The sequence below is a fragment of the Vicia villosa genome, unplaced genomic scaffold (assembly GCF_029867415.1).
Source record: "Vicia villosa cultivar HV-30 ecotype Madison, WI unplaced genomic scaffold, Vvil1.0 ctg.000852F_1_1, whole genome shotgun sequence".
NCBI lineage: Eukaryota > Viridiplantae > Streptophyta > Magnoliopsida > Fabales > Fabaceae > Vicia > Vicia villosa.
In genome coordinates this window covers 621,413-641,070 of record NW_026705380.1, presented here as the reverse complement: position 1 = coordinate 641,070, position 19,658 = coordinate 621,413, and the positions used below count along the sequence as shown (strand labels likewise).

The window sequence follows — 19,658 nt, the reverse complement described above, 5'->3', positions numbered from 1 at the left end:
GATTGATAAAACTCTTGGATTAGGCGTAATGCAGTAGAAAATTTGAGAATGGTTAAAAAATTGTGAAAATAGGGTTTCTCACGCACACCTCTTTTTTGGTTTAGAATAAGCTATGCTGAAAAAGAGGAAGGAGAAATGTTTGACGCGTTAATATCACTCAAACCCGTCCGGAGGTATATTTTCGTATTTTTTTACAGAGATGCATCTCTGTAGAAATTTATGAAAAAATATGGAATTTTGGTGCGTCTGAAAATACATCTCCATATTTGAGGGACTTTTTTTGTTTTTCACTCGATGTGCACCACCATTAAGAGTGCAATAAGCTCTGCTAGCTCTAGACCACTCAAGAAAATAACAGAATTTGTAGACATACCAAAAATTTCAAGTAATTTCAAAATTTTTGGTAGATTTTGTGGCAAACCGGAAATTTCAAATATTCTGATAAGTTTATATGATTTTCTCTTTAGTATCAAAAACATTTTTTTCAATACGAAAATACCGGATGCCATATATAATTTAGGGGGTGTCATGCAGAATCCTCAATAAGCAATCCCTCTTAATCCTTATCATTCAGTAACATATGGGCCAGCCCATTACATCGCAGCCCGGCCCAAACTTTTCAACGTTTTACCCGTTTTTCAATCTATACCCTCTTTTCCCGTTTTTCAGTTCTCTCTTCTTCCTCTGAAATCGTTTGAACCAACCGAATTTCATTATCACTGCTTAAACCCTACACAGATTCATCTTCTCGCTACCAATGTCGACGCTAGAAATCGAAGCTCGAGAGTGAGTTTCCTTTACTAACCCTAACCCTATTATTAACTAACCCTATTCAATTGAATTGTAACAATAACGTGAAATTGCATTCTCATTGTTTTTTGATTTTTCAGTGTGATTAAAACCGTGCTTCAGTTCTGCAAAGAAAATTCACTGCATCAGACATTTCAAACACTGCAGAATGAGTGTCAAGTTTCTCTGAATACTGTTGATAGCATTGAAACCTTTGTTGCTGATATTAATAGTGGAAGATGGGATGCGATTTTGCCACAAGTTTCTCAGCTTAAACTTCCGAGGAATAAGTTGGAGGATTTGTATGAGCAGGTATTTTGCATTTGAATTATTGGGCTGGTTTGGAAGAACTTATTTGAACTTTATTGGCTTAAACAATTGTTAGAGTGTTTGAAAGAAGTTGTGAAAATAGCTTACTGGGATGGAATGGAGTGGTATGGATTCCATTCCATTCCATCACTTATCACCATATTTCTCGCCCACCAATTTGGGTGGAATGAAAAATTGGTCTTGTTCCATCCTAAAATTTCCAAACGATGGAATGGAATCTTCATTCAGCTACGTAACGTTTACGGAAATAGCTTATAATAGAAATTTAACTTTTTTAAATCTTTTGGTTGTTTTTATAGAAATAGCTTATACATGAGCAACTTAAGATATATAAGCTGCAAACTAAGGGGTTTATCTTAACAGGGCTATTTTATGTTACTATGCCCAAATTGAGATTATCTATTGATAAGGATGTGGCTATGGTTGCAGATTGTATTAGAAATGATTGAACTTAGAGAACTGGATACCGCACGCTCTATTTTAAGACAAACACAGGTTATGGGTGTCATGAAACAAGAGCAAGCCGAAAGATATTTGCGTCTCGAGCATCTTCTAGTTAGAACGTATTTTGACCCAAATGAGGTCAGGAAACTTTTTTCTAATTCTCTATATTTTTGTAATTTTATGTTTTCCTAATAAAAACTCCTCTCTTAATTCAGTTCTTGCTATTTTGTTTCCACAATGCCTAAATTGTGTTTTCATTTAGCTGTAGTTTCTCATATTAAAGCTATTACTATGTATTTGTATGCATTTGTGCAAGTGCCAATTAATTCTTTTCGGAGTCAAATAGAGCTAATGTAGTTAAGATAAGGATAAGTGTAGAAAGATACATACTCCAAAAGTTATTGCAAAGGAGTGCTAAGTTACATAGAAATACCTGACAGGCTGTCTTTTTAAACCTCAAAATTTGATTTGATATTCTTACGTGCTCTTTGGAAAATGAGTATTACAGAATCTACAGATTATGGAATGACTTACAAATTTTTTCACTTGTAAGGTCATGGATTAGGGGTCATTATTTGTTAAAATTCTTGCGTTGTGTCAATATACATGGGTTTGTGACTTGTGTTCTATGTGATAGGCTTATCAAGAATCAACAAAAGAGAAGCGACGTGCGCTTATAGCCCAAGGTTTTTGTCTTTTCCTTTCTTGTTCTTACTGCATCTTATTGTGATATGATACCAATTTAATGATTATAATAAGAGGTGTGTTATTTTTTTGACATAAAAATTTGACAACAATTTAGATGTTTAACAGAGTTTAAATATGTGATTAATCACATTTAGTTGACGGTTAATTGATATAAAAAGGTGTCGCAACTTATTATACATTAACTATTCAAAGAACACAATTAACCACAATTTTGAATGTCATTAACCAAAATTCTCGCCATTTTGCATGATGAAAATAAAATCCTTATATAATTGGACTTATAAGATAGGTTCTCCTATTCACGTTTTTGAACAATAGAACATCTGTGTTTGCGTTTTCAGCTATTGCAGCCGAAGTGACTGTGGTGCCACCTTCCCGATTAATGGCTTTAATTGGTCAGGCTTTGAAATGGCAGCAGCATCAAGGTAATTCTTTTGGTTTAAGTACCTGAGCAATGTATTGTATACCATTGCTCATATTTGCAACTTTTTGATGCCTAAGAATGAATTCAGTTTAAATTTTCAATTATAAGGATGCGTCTTTCATTTCTCATGTTAAGTAAGCAGAGAAGAGATTTCTTTTTTAAATTTTGGCATGACTAAATTCTCCATGCCTGGAAATGATAAAATGATTGGTTTGGCACCTATGAAGAACCGATACATGGTTTTCCACTGTATCAGATATGAATCTAATACGAATACTATTTGATATGGTCACATATCTGAGTACGCCATTTTAATGCTGTAAAATGCTTTGTCGATACACTTGCTATGTCTTTTTACATAATTTTATGACTCTTCCCCCTTTTTAGGTGAGTGGAAATTTTATTTAGATTTGTACAAGTAATTTGTAAATTTTATTAATGTTTTGTAATTCTCTTTTTACTTTTGTGTACTCTCTTAATTTAAGAAATGCTGTATCGCCGTCATTGTATGTTGGCACCATGCTACTTTGAGGATAATTTATATCTTACGGTGATGCTTTCCTTTGGGATCTTGCAGGTTTACTTCCTCCTGGAACACAGTTTGATTTGTTTCGTGGAACAGCTGCTATGAAACAAGATGTTGATGACATGTATCCAACCACTCTTTCTCACACTATAAAGGTATGTTTTGTATATCCTCAAGGCATAGTTTTTGTTAAATTTTAATGGATAATGATGTGATCAATCCTTAATGAGACAACAACAAATATGCAGAGCCAAATATAGTTCTGCATGGTCATTTTTATTTGAAGAATGAACTTTCTGCCATCGAATTAGTTATCGCTTTCATTATAGTTCTGTTTTTCCTTGGGATGTAGAACCTTCCTGTAAAGGTTATTCACTTTTGTTTTATGGTATTTTTCTGTGATTCTTTTGCTTCAATGAAACACGTTTTCTTCATTTATCTATTCCCCCTCTCCTTTTTTGGGCTCATTTTCCCTCTTTACTTTATTGGTTATTGGCTAAGGCTGAATGGCATATGGGCGTTTTGAAAGGGGTGTGATTAGGGGTTTAATAGAGTTGTGAATCTGCAAGGTTGTTGTGGTACCTCGTTTGTATTTCACATGAGTAAGAAATAGGATGTTTCTTTGAAAACATTTTGTTAGCTTCAAGTCTTTGAAATTGTTTTTGGCAGCATGTTGGCTAGCATTAATGTGTGTACACTAGAACTAGGTTGTTTGTAGCTTTACTGTCATGGTTGGCCATTGGGTCGTTTTTGTTATAGTATTTCTCAATTTTACTTGTCTGTTCTCTGTTTTTGTTAAAGTAGATTATCATAAAGACGATGGCCGGCTTTATCTCTTTAGGTGACCGTGCGTCTTTTCCTTAGGATGTTTTAATGTATTTTTGTTGGGATGGTCAAAGAGTCTGAGAAAATGATGAGAATGAGATGAGATATTACCTTTAGTCTGATAACAAGGAAGCAGGATGATTATTTGGTTCAATGGTTTTTATAATTTAGCTCTGGAAGACTTTGACGTGATTGTATGGACATTGTTAATCAATGGCTTGAACCAATCATAGTTAGTAGATTATCTCTTTACCATCCTCTGAGTTGCAATCTGGTTCTTTGTCATTGACCTGGTATTTATGTGATCTGGATTGCATTGGTATGTGATAATCCGAAGGTGATATTCTATGGTCATAATCATATCATACTGGGTCATTAGATATCTTAGTTATCGGTTAAACAATAGAATTAATCTGACCCCTATTAATGTTACCTTCTAAAGGTTGTCTTATTCTGTCATTTTATATTTCTCCACTATTATTTTCTATAAAATTTATTAGTCATCATTGATCTCTCTTTAGAGTTGAAGAATACATATTCTGACCCTTTTCTCGTGTCTACATATGCGCTTCTAGTTTGGGGCAAAAAGTCACGCAGAGTGTGCTCGCTTTTCCCCAGATGGGCAATTTCTCGTATCATGTTCGGTTGATGGGTTTATTGAGGTATGCATAGTTGAATTTGAAACTTTCATTATTGGATGTTTTTCCCCTTACTGTGGTCATTTTCTAGGTCTGGGATTACATAAGTGGAAAACTGAAGAAAGACCTCCAGTACCAAGCAGATGTAAGTTAGTTTTTTAAACCAACTGTTTTAGATATCAAAAATCAATATCAAAAATCAATATCAAAAATCAATGTCTTGTATGTGATGAACTTCCCGGGAAAAAATTTATGGCCTGTTGGTTTTCAAAACACTTGGTTTTTCCCAGCATCTTTACTTTATAGGTACATTCAAAACCATAGAAAATAAAGTTCATGTTATCAGATCTCTGTTGCTAATTTGGGACTATTTTAAACTTGATCCCAAAATGTAGATTTTTGCTGTAACATTAAGTATGATTTGTGGTTCTCATGTTATATATAAATCTTGTCACTTTTCCGTAGACAATTTTTTTGATTGTAAGAACTTGCAGGAAGTATTCATGATGCATGATGATCCTGTGCTGTGTGTTGACTTTAGCAGAGATTCAGAGATGATTGCTTCTGGGTCACAAGATGGAAAGATTAAAGTGAGTACTATTAATATGCATTGAAGGTGTTAGGAGCCATCCTTTTTTATGAATCTAATATTCCCGCACATCATTTTATCTTTTTCAAAGCTTGCACATATGACTGTTCAACATTTCTGCGAAATTGAACCTAGCTATAGAATAGCACTTGGTTAGTGAATTTGATCCTGTACACTAAACATGGTGGAGTTGTCATAGAGTGGCAAATTGTCTCACTCTAGTAGTGGTAGTTAGTTAGTTAAATGGCTCCAAAGATTCTAGAAAAAGGGGGTTGAATAGAATCTACCGCCTTTTGAAAAATCAACACTTTTTCTTAACCTGTGAAAGAGATTTCCAGAGGAATTTCTATTTTTTAATAAAATTGATTGAACTTATATGGTGATTTTACTTAGACTAGTTCAATGTACAAAGATTAATAAATACAGCAGCTAAAGGAGATTTTACTCACACTAGTTCATTATTTATCTCTCAATCAATACCCCATCAAGATAATGGATTCAGAGAATATAAGTAGTTTGAAGATTCTCTCAATGTGTATTGGATGCTATAAATGTTATAAGAAATCACTGAGTTTAGGATTTATATGAAATGGGTTTCAATGGAAACAAGACTCAAATACTTAGGAATCTGATTTTTATTCACATGAATTGTCTGCAGTTCTAAAAATTTTGGAAAATTGGTTATACACGATTACATGTATGAATTGATTCATAGATTCCACAAGTCTATTCAAAGACACATTTATTCAGTATTGTTAAGAGTCCCACATCGGACAATATATGGCCTGAACACGTCCTTATAAGTGGGGGCAATCCTCACCCTATAAGCCGGTTTTGTAGGGTTGAGTTAGGCCTAACCACATTTCTTCACATGGTATCAGAGACTGGTTTAAGATCCGGTGGACCACCTTCTATGGTTTCCGCTATCGGGCCACCCGCCATTTATTTCCACGCTCCAGTTGTCTACTCCTGGGCGTGAGGGGGTGTGTTAAGAGTCCCACATTGGACAATATATGGCCTGAACACATCTTTATAAGTGGGGGCAATCCTCACCCTACAAGCCGGTTTTGTAGGGTTGAGTTAGGCCCAACCACATTTCTTAACAAGTATGAATCAATTCATGTTCTGATGCTTTGATTTAAAGGAACTGCGATTGTGCATGAATTGATTCATAACTTCACAGTTCTTCATATAGCAGGACTGAGTTGATTCACAGATATTATGAATCTATTATCTATTCACAGAATTCAAATATGCACCAAATGTATTTTTAGAGTATGGTTTAGGATGTAGATGCAGTTCTAACATGAATTACACTAAGACTACAGAAAGACATGAGTTTGACAATCAAAACAAATTATCTAAGGAAACTATACAACCACAGTGCTGTGGGGCAGAGTGGCCTATGGCTGCTCTAAGTTCTCGGCCGTATTGGTTTGCTTGTTGCAGATTGCTCCAGAGATTATGGTCTTTTGTGAATGAAATTTTGAAGCAGCAACAACACTGAATAGGGCCAAAGTCGCAGTTTTGTCTATTTTCTTGTGCTGTCATTTTGTACTCATATTAGGGAGAGTTATGCTATTTACCCTCATTATGTTGGAAGGTCTTTGAGTTAGAGTCCCTTCACCGTGAAAATAAAATACTCAGCAACCATGTCTTCCATTTGCACTGCAGTGTTTCTTACTATTTCCCTGCAGTGCAAATAGAAGACACGTGCTTTTCTGACTATCCTTTTTTTATTGCATCATTTCGGTTCTCTGGTTTTTTTCTTAGACACAATATGCACTGTCCTCTTTTTCCATTGTGCTCCTTGATTTTTTATTTTTTTTTTTGTTATTGACTTGTTGAATGTCTTAGATTGTAAGCAATTTATGTGTGTCTAGACTATATACCTTTTCTTAAATTTTATCTAACTGGATATTTTTATTGAAAGCTGGCTATTAAATGCTCGATGCATACAATAATGTATTCTTTGTGATTGGTTTATCTTTAAATGATATTTATAAATTTCTCTGTTGACTGCAGTTTTTGTCAATGTTACTGTTTGTTTTCACCGAAAACTATCAATGCGTAGACTTTAAACACTATCATTCACATTTCATTTTAGGTGTGGCGTATTAGGACCGGTCAATGCTTGCGGCGTCTTGAGCGTGCACATTCCCAAGGTGTTACAAGTCTTTCCTTTTCTCGTGATGGAAGCCAATTATTAAGTACTTCATTTGACAGCACAGCAAGGTTTTGTTAAGTTAATTTTACGTATTCTATATCTTTGTTCTATATAACCATTTGCTGGGCCTTGCTCCACCCGAAACTTCAAATTTCTACTTAAAAATGTTCCGTAACATTTTGACATGCAGTAATAAGTAATAACCAAGTGAATTGAAGCTAGTGTTGTTGAATATAGTTGATGGTAAGACAAAAATCGAACATGCAAGCTAAAACTAGATCAGTGACTAAACTTAATCTAAAGATTACATCACACCTTAGACCTTGTAAAAAGTTACTTGTAAAGTAACGCTGAGTTCGTGTGTATATATTATATATGAAAGGAAAAAAACTGCAGAATTCAATCATCCTGAACTTACTATCCCGAAAGCTTTAACTGTAGACCAGATAAACACTAATGTCTTATTATGAGTCGAGTATTAAAAGCCCTAGACAGATTGCAAATCAAATTACTGATTTCTATGCAATCCTTTTGTAAAGAGCACAATCCCTTGTTTTAATTTTAACTCATTAGAGTGGCTTTAAATGTGTGTTAATCTTACATATTTAATCAAATATTTAGCAACTGCTGAGTGCAATGGTTCTTTTTGTAATATAGAATCCATGGACTTAAATCTGGAAAGATGTTGAAAGAGTTCCGTGGCCATACATCTTATGTGAACGATGCAACTTTCACTCATGATGGGAGTCGTGTTATTACTGCATCCAGTGATTGTACTGTCAAGGTCAGTTACTTGACAATATACACATGGCAAATGTCTTGTTTTCACTTATGTTCGTGTGAGTAATAGAAAGAGAGAATGATTGAACTTTCATTTCAGTTGTAACTGAATTTCAATTGTGAAAAGTTAGTTACATCAGGTATCACAACTTGTTTATATACTACAAGTTGTGACCTGTAGTAGCCTGTAACTACTGAAAACAAACTGCCAGGTGTCAGTAACATACTGACTGGCTCTAAGCTAAAGCTAACACTCTAATACCCCCCCCCACAAACTCATGGGGAGCTCGCAACCCTGAGTTTGTCTCTGAATTCCAGGAACCTTGTTGAAGGAAGAGGTTTAGTGAGAGTATCAGCCACTTGATCAACACCAGGAATGTGAGCAACAGCAATGGTTTTGGCTATGACCTTCTCTCTGACAAAGAAGAGGTCAATCTCCATATGCTTGGTACGAGAATGTAAAATAGGGTTATGAGCAAGCAGAACAGCTGATTGATTGTCACAAAGAACAAGAGGCTGTTGAATAGCAATGCCAAGCTCAGTGAACAATGTTTGAAGCCAGAGCAGGTCTGCAGTGGCTTGAGCCAAACTCCTATACTCTGCTTCTGTGCTGGATCTTGCCACTACAGGCTGCTTCTTGGACCACCAAGAGATTAGGTTGGGACCAAAGTAGATAGCAGCACCAGAGGAGCTCCTCCTATCATCTGGATCAGATGCCCAGTCAGCATCACAAAATACCTTGACAGGAGGTGGTTGGCTGGAGGTCAGAGGAGATAGATGCAGGCCATGAGACTGTGTACCCTTGAGATAACGAAGAATGCGTTTGACTGCAACCCAATGGGTCTCTAAAGGATGAGACATAAACTGGCAGACTTTGTTCACAGAGAAAGCAATGTCTGGCCTAGTAATTGTGGCATATTGCAAAGCCCCAACTACTGACCTGTACATGAAAGGGTCAGAGAGAGCAGGAGAGCCAGTCTTGGTGAGTTTGCAAGAGGATTGCATGGGGGAGCTGACAGGACTGCAGTCAGACATTTTGGTCCTGTGCAAAAGATCCCTAATGTACTTGGACTGTGTGAGCAGCATGGAGCCATGAGAGGTAGCCTTAACTTCTATGCCCAAGAAATAATCAAGATCACCAAGATGCTTGAGAGAGAAGGCAGTGTTGAGCTTGGAGATAATCTGTTGCAGCAGCTTTGAGTCACTTCCAGTGATGATTATATCATCAACATACACTAGGAGATAAACCACATGGCCATTGGAGGAGTATATAAAAAGTGAGGGATCACATTTGCTAGGAGTGAAATGAAGAAGCACAAGAGCCTGTTGTAATCTCTCAAACCATTGCCTAGGAGCTTGCTTCAGACCATAGAGGGCCTTTTGAAGTTTGCAAACCAGTGAGGGATCAGAAGAAACAAAACCAGGGGGCTGTTCCATGTAAACTTCCTCAGTGAGCAATCCATTAAGGAAAGCATTGTTGACATCCAACTGTTGGATGGACCAATGTCTGGAGAGAGCTATAGTAAGAATGATTCTGATGGTAATAGGCTTAACCACAGGTGAAAAAGTCTCATTGTAATCAAATCCCTGCTGTTGGTGGAAGCCCTTGGCAACAAGCCTGGCCTTGTACCTATTAACAGAGCCATCAGGATTTTCCTTAACACGAAAAACCCATTTGCAGCCAATAGATTGTCTGTTAGGAGGGAGAGGAACAAGGGACCAGGTTTGATTCTTGCATAAGGCATCAAACTCAGCTTGCATAGCAGCTTTCCACTTGGCATCTGTAAGAGCCTGCTTAACAGACTTTGGCTCTGATAGAAACGTGGATCGTGGAGTGGGCCTTGACCTTGGGCCCAAACCAAGAATATGGAGGGTCTACTCAAGAAAGAAGGGGAAAGAAGTGATGAATGATGACGTGGCTACTTAATGCATGGAGTGCATGGAGAGAAGGACTATATAGGTAGTAACAGAGAGAGAGAATAATTTAGCCAAGAATTCAGTTAGAGTGGTGGGGTCACTTTGGTGATTTGGGAGCACTGCGTGCTTTGGGGAATTGGTAGTTCCACTACCAGTTTGTTACTGCATTTCTTTCATCTGCTTAAAAGCTGTAATAGCTTCTGCACCCCATGCAAAGTTATCTTTCTTGGTGAGTTCAGTAAGAGGTTTTGCCACTTTGCCATAATCTCTAATGAACTTCCTATAATATCCTGTGAGACCTAAAAATCCACGAACCCCCTTCACATTTTTAGGTTCCGGCCAATCTAATATACATCTGACTTTTTCCGGATCTACCGCAACTCCCTCTCCCGAAATGATATGTCCGAGGTAATCAATCTGTGTGCAACCAAACTTGCATTTAGACTGATTAGCAACAAAGCAATTTGCTAACAAAACAGTTAGAACCTGTTTCAGATGGTTCTGATGTTCCTGGATATCTCTACTGTAAACTAAGATGTCATCAAAAAAGACTAAGACAAACTTTCTCAAGAATGGCCTAAAAATATCATTCATCGTGGCTTGGAAAGTAGCTGGGGCATTCATCAAGCCAAAGGGCATAACAAGATACTCATAATGGCCATTATGAGTTCTAAAAGCTGTTTTGTGGATGTCATCCTCATGTACTCTAATTTGGTGATAACCCGACTTAAGATCAATTTTTGAAAAAATAGTTGCTCCATAAAGCTCATCTAGTAATTCATCTACGATGGGAATCGGATACTTATCCGGAATTGTAGCTTTGTTTAAAACTCTATAATCCACACACATTCTCCAACTTTTGTCCTTCTTTTTGACAAGAATAACAGGACTTGAGAAGGCACTCATACTAGGCCTGATGACTCCTACTTTCAATAGCTCATGAACCTGCCTCTCAATTTCTTCCTTTTGATGGTGAGGGTACCGGTAAGGCCTAACACTGACTGGACCATGATCAGGGAACAATTTTATTTGATGCACTTGAGGCCTCTTTGGTGGAAGTCTGATGCTGTCTCGGAACACCTCTGAGTAATGACTCAACACCCCCAACAGCTCTTGGTTCAAACTACCATCTCCTACTTCTTTCTCAAATTGAGACATCCACCACTCTCCTCCCAATCCTTCTTGTCTACCATCCAGAAACGAATTTAGAAAACAATGTTTGTCTTTGTTCTCTCCCTGTCCTTGCAAAGTTATAGATCTCCCTTCATGCCAAAACTGCATAGTTAAAGCTTTCCAGTCCATCATCACCTTCCCTAAGGTGCATAGCCATGAAACTCCCAGAATGATATCCAGCCCACCAAGGTCCAGTACCAACGCATCCACCCATACCTCCATAGAACCTAGATTCACTTTGACTCCTTTGCAAACTCCTTGTGACAATACCTTATGTCCATCTCCCAATTTGATCCTCCTAGCAGCCATAGGAGTGATAGACAAACCCAGAGCCGAGGTTAGCTTAGAAGAGACGAAGTTGTGGCTAGCTCCACTATCCACCAATACTACCACATCAATGTTCTCCAATTTGCCCCCGATCTTCATCGTGTTATACTCCCCCATACTTCCTAAGACTCCAATAACCTTGCATTCTGCCTCCACTTCTTCTTCTTTCTCCTCTACAGCTTCTTGAGTTTCTAGTGAGACAATCTCTCCTTCCTCATTCACACCTTCCCCTTCACCTAAGATCAACACCCTCAAAGATTTCTCAGGACACTTATGAAGTGTTGGATGGAATTTGCCTCCACATTTGAAGCACAAACCCTTTGCCCTTCTCTCCGCCATTTCATCGTTCTGGAGACTCCTAACCCCCTTCCATCGCTCCGACGACACAGTGCGACGGTCACTTTCAGCTTTTCTCCCCGTCGAAAACAAAGACGAGCTTGAATTTAGGTTAGAACCCATCGAACCCGTTTTGTGACTCGGGTTAGATCCACTTGGATTAGTGAATCGGGTTGTATCTTTTGGACTCGGGTTAGATCCGCTCCGACTCTTAAACATAAGCCCAGCCCATTCGTTGCGACCCATACGATCACCTCCCTTCTTCTTCCCGTAAGATCGATCTCCATCGTCGTCTTCTTCGTTCAATTCATCCTCCACATCTTTTGCGATTCGCATCATCTGCATACGTGTCACAGGATTCAGCGTACGAACTCGTCTTCTGATGTGAGGTTTCAACCCACTCATAAAGTAACCTAAATATTGTTCCTCAGGTAACCTTCCCACCTGTGAGGAGAGCAATTCGAAAGCTTCCACAAACTCCTCAACGCTTCCAGTTTGACGCAGTGCTGACAATTCTTCAAATGGATTCTCTAGCCGTCGTCCTCCGTAACGAGCGATTAACGCCTTCTTTAACTTCTCCCACGACAATTCGTCCTCCGTCTCCATCAAGAGGTTGAACCAATGTATGGTTGAACCTTCCATGCTCAGTCGAGCCAACTTCACACGCATTTCATCCGTTGTGTTTTGCACATCAAAATATATTTCAGCTCGAGTGATCCAAGCCACAGGATCCTCGCCTTCAAACAGTGGCAACTTCACCTTCTTGCCGGAAAGACGAGATTCAACTTGCGATGAGTCTCCCACAGACTTCTCACTCCCCTGATTCACTCCCTTCTGACTGATTTGTTTGCTCAGTTCACTCATAATCAGACTCTGTTGTTGCATCTGCTGGGCTAACGATTGCAACGTAACTTGCACATCACTCATCTGAACTTCCAATGCATCAATTCGGTCTCCCATTTGAGAACGCCGTCGCATCTACTATCGTCAGAAAATGGTGGTGATTGATCCGGTAGGTCGGACCAATTGATAGGTTCTTGTATGAATAAGTGAATAAGAGATAGAAATAATGAATAGAGAGAATGAAGGCTACTGTAATTGAATTGATAATGGAGACAATTACAATAATGAAGAAAAAGAAATGCAGTAACAAACTGGTAGTGGAACTACCAATTCCCCAAAGCACGCAGTGCTCCCAAATCACCAAAGTGACCCCACCACTCTAACTGAATTCTTGGCTAAATTATTCTCTCTCTCTGTTACTACCTATATAGTCCTTCTCTCCATGCACTCCATGCATTAAGTAGCCACGTCATCATTCATCACTTCTTTCCCCTTCTTTCTTGAGTAGACCCTCCATATTCTTGGTTTGGGCCCAAGGTCAAGGCCCACTCCACGATCCACGTTTCTATCAATATGCTTATATTGGGTTGGGATGCAGAAAAGTGTAAGGGATTTTGTCCGATCATGCGATGTGTGTCAAAGGCAGAAATATGCTGCTACCACACCAGGAGGTTTACTACAACCTCTCCCTATTCCCAATGCTATATGGGAAGATCTATCATTAGACTTTATTACCGGGCTGCCAAAATCGAAGGGTTATGAGGCTGTTTTAGTAGTTGTGGATAGACTGTCAAAATATAGTCATTTTATTTTATTAAAGCATCCTTATACTGCTAAGTCCATTGCTGAGTTGTTTGTCAAGGAGATAGTAAGGCTACATGGTATTCCTAAGTCCCTCGTCAGCGATCGGGATCCTTTATTCATTAGCAATTTTTGGATGGAGTTATTTAAGTTGCAAGGTACCAAGTTGCATATGAGTTCTGCATATCATCCGGAAACGGATGGACAAACGGAAGTGATTAATAGGTGCTTGGAGAGTTATTTACGATGCTTTGCTTCCGACCAACCGAAAACGTGGTCAAACTGGATCTCTTGGTCTGAATACTGGTATAACACAACATATCACGTGTCTATTGGTAAGACTCCATTTGAGGTGGTTTATGGGAGAAAACCTCCTAGTTTGTTAAGGTTCCTGACAAATGAGACAAAAGTAGCTGCTGTGGCTCTAGAGTTGAGTGAGAGAGATGAAGCTCTCAAACAACTCAAATTACATCTTCAGAGAGCTCAAGAACAGATGACAGGCTATGCTAATAAGAAAAGAAGGGACTTGAGTTTTGCAGTAGGGGAATGGGTTTTCTTAAAACTACGCCCTCACCGGCAACAGTCAGTTGTGAAGCGAATTAATCAAAAGCTAGCTGCTCGTTTTTATGGGCCTTTCAAGGTTTTGGCTAAAGTCGGAGAGGTGGCTTACAGGTTGCAATTGCCGGAGCAATCACGGATTCATCCGGTGTTTCACGTATCCTTGCTTAAGAAGGCCATTGGGGAGTATCAAGTTCAAGGTGAGCTTCCTAAAGAGCTAGAGATAACAGATGCTGTTGATGTGTATCCAGAGCTGGTGATGGGATCTAGAGTGACTATGCAGGGGAGTGCGCCAGTGCATCAAAGTTTGATCAAATGGAAGAACAAGCCTCTAGAGGATGTAACTTGGGAAGATAATGATTTTCTGCGCGGTCAATTCCCTGAGTTTAGCCTTGAGGACAAGGCTGTTTCAGAGGAGAAGGGTATTGATAGAAACGTAGATCGTGGAGTGGGCCTTGACCTTGGGCCCAAACCAAGAATATGGAGGGTCTACTCAAGAAAGAAGGGGAAAGAAGTGATGAATGATGACGTGGCTACTTAATGCATGGAGTGCATGGAGAGAAGGACTATATAGGTAGTAACAGAGAGAGAGAATAATTTAGCCAAGAATTCAGTTAGAGTGGTGGGGTCACTTTGGTGATTTGGGAGCACTGCGTGCTTTGGGGAATTGGTAGTTCCACTACCAGTTTGTTACTGCATTTCTTTTTCTTCATTATTGTAATTGTCTCCATTATCAATTCAATTACAGTAGCCTTCATTCTCTCTATTCATTATTTCTATCTCTTATTCACTTATTCATACAAGAACCTATCAGGCTCAGAGTGAACTAGCAGTAAAGAGGGTTGTAGTCTAGGTTGAGTGAAGCCAGCTTTGGCTCTAGTAGTCATAGAATGATTGTTGATAGGAATGTGAGCAACAGGGATGGCATTGAGAGGTATACTGGGAGAAGCAGAAGTAGAGCTAGGAGAAGTAGAGAGGTTTGGGGAAGAAGAAACAGTAGGAGACAAGGTAGGGTCAGAACTGACAGGAGCAGGTGAAGAAGCTGACACAGGACTTGAGACAGGGACAGCTGTAAGAGGAGTAGGCATAGGTAGAGGAGTAGATTGAGAAGAAGCTGAAGTAGGTAAAAGAGAGTGGAGAGAAGAGATACTAGAGGCTTTTAGAGAAGAGGAGGAATGAGAAGTAGCTGATTTTGAAAACAACTCTAGAAAGGGAAATCTAGACTCATTGAAGAGGACATCCTTGGATATGTACATTCTTCCAGAGGGAGATAGACACTTGTAACCCTTGTGGGAAGTGGAATAACCCAAGAACAAACACTCATGAGATCTAAACTCAAGTTTGTGGGCATTGTAAGGTCTTAATAGAGGGAAGCAAGCACAACCAAAAGCCTTTAAAAATTTGTAGTCAGGAGCAGTTTTGAACAGAAGAGTATAGGGTATTTGAAACTGCACTGAAGATGAGGGAAGTCTGTTAATGAGGTAGACAGCTGTGGTAAAGGCAAAGTCCCAGTAGGTCAAAGGTAGAGCAGCATGACTCAACAAGGTAAGGCCTAGGTCAACTATGTGCCTATGCTTTCTTTCTACCACACCATTTTGGTGATGTGTGTGAGGACAAATAACCCTATGCTGAATGCCCAGATCTGCCAGAAATTTGGAAAAGGGCCTAAATTCTCCACCCCAATCAGATTGAATAGCCTTAATAGGATATCCAAGCTGTAACTCAACTAGTGCTTTAAACTGTTTGAACACATGGAGAGCATCAGCCTTAGATTTCAGTAAATACAGCCAAGTGAATTTGGAAAAAGCATCAACAAAGGAGATATAATAATGAAAACCTTGAGTAGAGGATTGAGGGGAGGGACCCCAAAGATCACAGTACACAAGTTCAAGAGGAAAATGATATGTAGTTTGAGACAAGGGAGAGTGTAATCTATGAGCTTTACCAACACAGCAGGCAGCACAAAAGGTATCAAGATTTTTATTAGAATGAGACAAATTACAACTTTGTAATACAAGTTTCAGCACATGAGCATTAGGGTGGCCTAGCCTAAGATGCCATACATTGGATAGGGAAGGGGAAATAGTAGTAGCCTGCACACTAGGCACTATTTTATTAGTACTAACTAAGGAAGAAGTAGGCTTGGAACTGACAGGAGACTGAGTAGGCTTTGAGACAGCAAAAGGAGGAAACTGATAGAGGCCATCAGGACCAACTCTACCAACCAGAAGAACAGCATTAGACACCTGTGATTTAACAAGACATGTGTCAGAAGTGAACAGAAAATAGACTTGATTATCCCTACAAAATTGACTAACACTGATGAGATTTTTGGTAATTGAAGGAACATGAAGAAGATTTTTAAGTGTGAGAGGTGTGTGAGATTGGCAAGTAGAGAAAAACTGACTAGAGCCAGCTGAATTGATATGCAGACCTTGACCATTTCCTATAAAGATTTGGTCATGGCCTTCAAAAGGAGTGTGCTGTTGGAGATTGTTGGCATCATTAGTGACATGAAAGGAGGCACCTGAATCAGGGTACCAAGTGGCAGCAGCCTGAGGTTGGGCAGCATTAGCAATGAAAGCACTAGGAGTCAATGTAATAGCAGGTCTAGCTTGTGGTGTAGCACTGGCAGTAGGTCTAGTCCAAACATTTGCAGGAATTTGAGCATAAGCAACCTGAGGAGGAGTCCACTGCACAGGGGCAAAAGGAGTGCTAGCATAGGCAACTTGAGGTTGAAACTGTTGATTATATCTATGCCAACAGTTCAAGGCTGTGTGACCAGCTTTGGAACAGACTTGACACTGAACACCAGAATTTCTGCCTCCTCTACCTCTACCACCTCTGCCACCTCTATAGGACCTTCCACCTCTGAAGGAAGCATATTCAGGCTCAGGAGAAGGAGAAGCAGGAACAGAGGGAGTAGATTCAACAGCACTAACCGGAGGAGTTTCAGAAGCTGGAGGTTGGGATGAAGCTTGAGTGAGATTCAACGAAGCCAGATCTGGAACAGAGGTTTTCTTGAATTTATTCAACCTGAGTTCATGAGCAATAAGGAGAATCTCCACTTCATCTAGATCCATATCTCCAAACTTACTCTCTACAACCGACACAACCGAAGCATACTCACTCGGTAATCCTTCAAGAATAACATCAATGTGATGCGTGGACGGAACAGGATCACCAATCGAGGCTAAAGCATCAACAGTTTGACGAATCTGAAGCAGATAATCAGAAATTGATTGCGAATCCAGAGAAGCAGAGCGAAGTTCAACGCGAAGTTGTCTTGCTCGTGCACGAGTTTGCTTTTGGAAGTAGTTGAACAACCGATCCCAAAGTTGATGAGAGTGAACGCATCCAATGACGCGAGACATGATTTCGCTGGAGAGCATCGATTGCAACCACGACAAGAGTAGCTGATCTTTTTGAAGCCACGAAGAATAGAGAGGATTGACGATACCTTGAAGACGATCGTCATCGGAGAGAAATTTGGGAGGAACACGCGCACAAACCACCAGATCTGTGAGATTGTGTGCGTTGATGTAAGGCTCCACTTGCTGACGCCATAGATGGAAGTTTTTGTCGTCGAGTTTGTATGCGATCTTCAGCGCAAACTGAAGACGGCGTGATTCGTCCATCACCGCCGCAGACGGCGCCGCCGGAGACGAAACGTGAGCGGAAGAGGGAGATCCTGGCTGTGAGTCCATGGATCGGAGAAGCTAAACTGATACCATAATAGAAAGAGAGAATGATTGAACTTTCATTTCAGTTGTAACTGAATTTCAATTGTGAAAAGTTAGTTACATCAGGTATCACAACTTGTTTATATACTACAAGTTGTGACCTGTAGTAGCCTGTAACTACTGAAAACAAACTGCCAGGTGTCAGTAACATACTGACTGGCTCTAAGCTAAAGCTAACACTCTAATAGTGAGACATGTATGTATTTTTTCCTCCTTACTGCAGGTTTGGGATTTGAAGACTACAGACTGCATACAAACATTTAAGCCACCTCCTCCTTTAAGGGTGTGTCTTTAATAAATTTCCATTTTGGTTTCTTTTTTATTAAGTTTTGTGATATCATTTTCCCTAATTTTATTTTCTGTGATTTCTGGTTCCGTTGGACTGATAGGGAGGAGATGCTTCAGTTAACTCTGTTTACATTTTCCCCAAAAGTACTGAGCACATTGTTGTTTGTAACAAAACCTCATCAATATACATCATGACACTTCAAGGACAGGTAAACTTCAAAGAGTTGATGACTAGAAGTCATTTCATTTATACGTAGTTCTAATGTTTTTTAAAGCTCTTTGCAGTGCTTTCCTTAATAAATAATTAATGATGGTATGAATCTGATAAGAATAAATTATATCTAATTCTGCATAGAGAAGTGTTTTCTTGACATAATTTAATCCTACATACACATTCATTCGCATAAGTGTTGGAATACTATGTTGTATAATTGTCGGAATATGGTTGTTCTGCTTATTCATATTGGTTAAATGTGGATATTTACTTAAAGACCATGCAGGTTGCAGAACCTTATGCTATACTTCTTTACTATTCTTTTTCTGTTGGTGTAGGTTGTAAAGAGTTTCTCGTCTGGTAAAAGAGAAGGTGGTGACTTTGTTGCAGCCTGTATTTCACCTAAGGGGGAATGGATTTACTGTGTTGGTGAAGACAGGTTGGTAGCCTCTGTTTTTCTAACAAATTATAATCTTCTTTTCCTCCCGAATTATAATTTGAAATTGTCATATTCTTTGTCCATAATGGAATCTTCGAAATAAATGCAGGAATATGTACTGCTTCAGCTATCAATCTGGCAAATTGGAGCATCTGATGAAGGTATGTTTGTCGATTAAGCATGAGATTAGATCTATAAATTCCTCTCAATCTGGTCTTATTTTCTTGTATTGTATTGAGGATGTTCTAATTATTTAGTATTTAATAAAATAATCTGTTGATTAATGGCAGGTCCATGAAAAGGAAATTATCGGTGTTACTCATCATCCACATAGGAATCTTGTTGCAACTTTCAGTGAAGACGGCACGATGAAGTTGTGGAAACCTTGATTTTTTTTTATTGATGTCCCTTCTATGTCATGAACATCTGTGTAGTTTGAGTAATGTATATTATGGAGCTTAATTTAATGCATTGCTAGGAAATTGTTGTATACTATTTGAACCGTAGGTCACTTACAATTCAACAGATGCAAGTTTCTGAGAAACAGCACTAAGATTTGTTCTTTACAAGAACTTTATGTGTAACAAATGGAAATTCAATGAGAATTATAACATAATCACTTAAATATTACTCCATCTAAATATTACTCCATCTGTCCCAAATTATAAAATGCTATACCAAAAGAAATTGTCTCAAATTATAAATTATTTAAAATTTCATTGCAACATTTATAATCTTTTTTAAAATATAAATTATTATTATTTTTCTTTCAACTTTTTATTTTTTTATTTTTTGTATA

General features: G+C 38.8%; 1 protein-coding gene across 1 annotated transcript; it reads left to right on the top strand.

Moving 5' to 3' along the window:
* Positions 1-630: 630 nt before the first annotated feature.
* On the top strand, positions 631-19,489 carry LOC131631638 (suppressor of mec-8 and unc-52 protein homolog 1). Its single transcript, XM_058902413.1, has 16 exons — positions 631-786; positions 891-1,101; positions 1,549-1,701; positions 2,201-2,249; positions 2,613-2,696; positions 3,273-3,376; positions 4,622-4,708; positions 4,776-4,829; positions 5,179-5,274; positions 7,381-7,508; positions 8,098-8,224; positions 18,142-18,201; positions 18,308-18,415; positions 18,759-18,859; positions 18,969-19,020; positions 19,150-19,489. Exons 1-16 carry the CDS (start codon positions 758-760, stop codon positions 19,246-19,248), a joined length of 1,542 nt encoding a protein of 513 aa, XP_058758396.1. The 5' UTR covers positions 631-757; the 3' UTR covers positions 19,249-19,489.
* Positions 19,490-19,658: the final 169 nt, after the last annotated feature.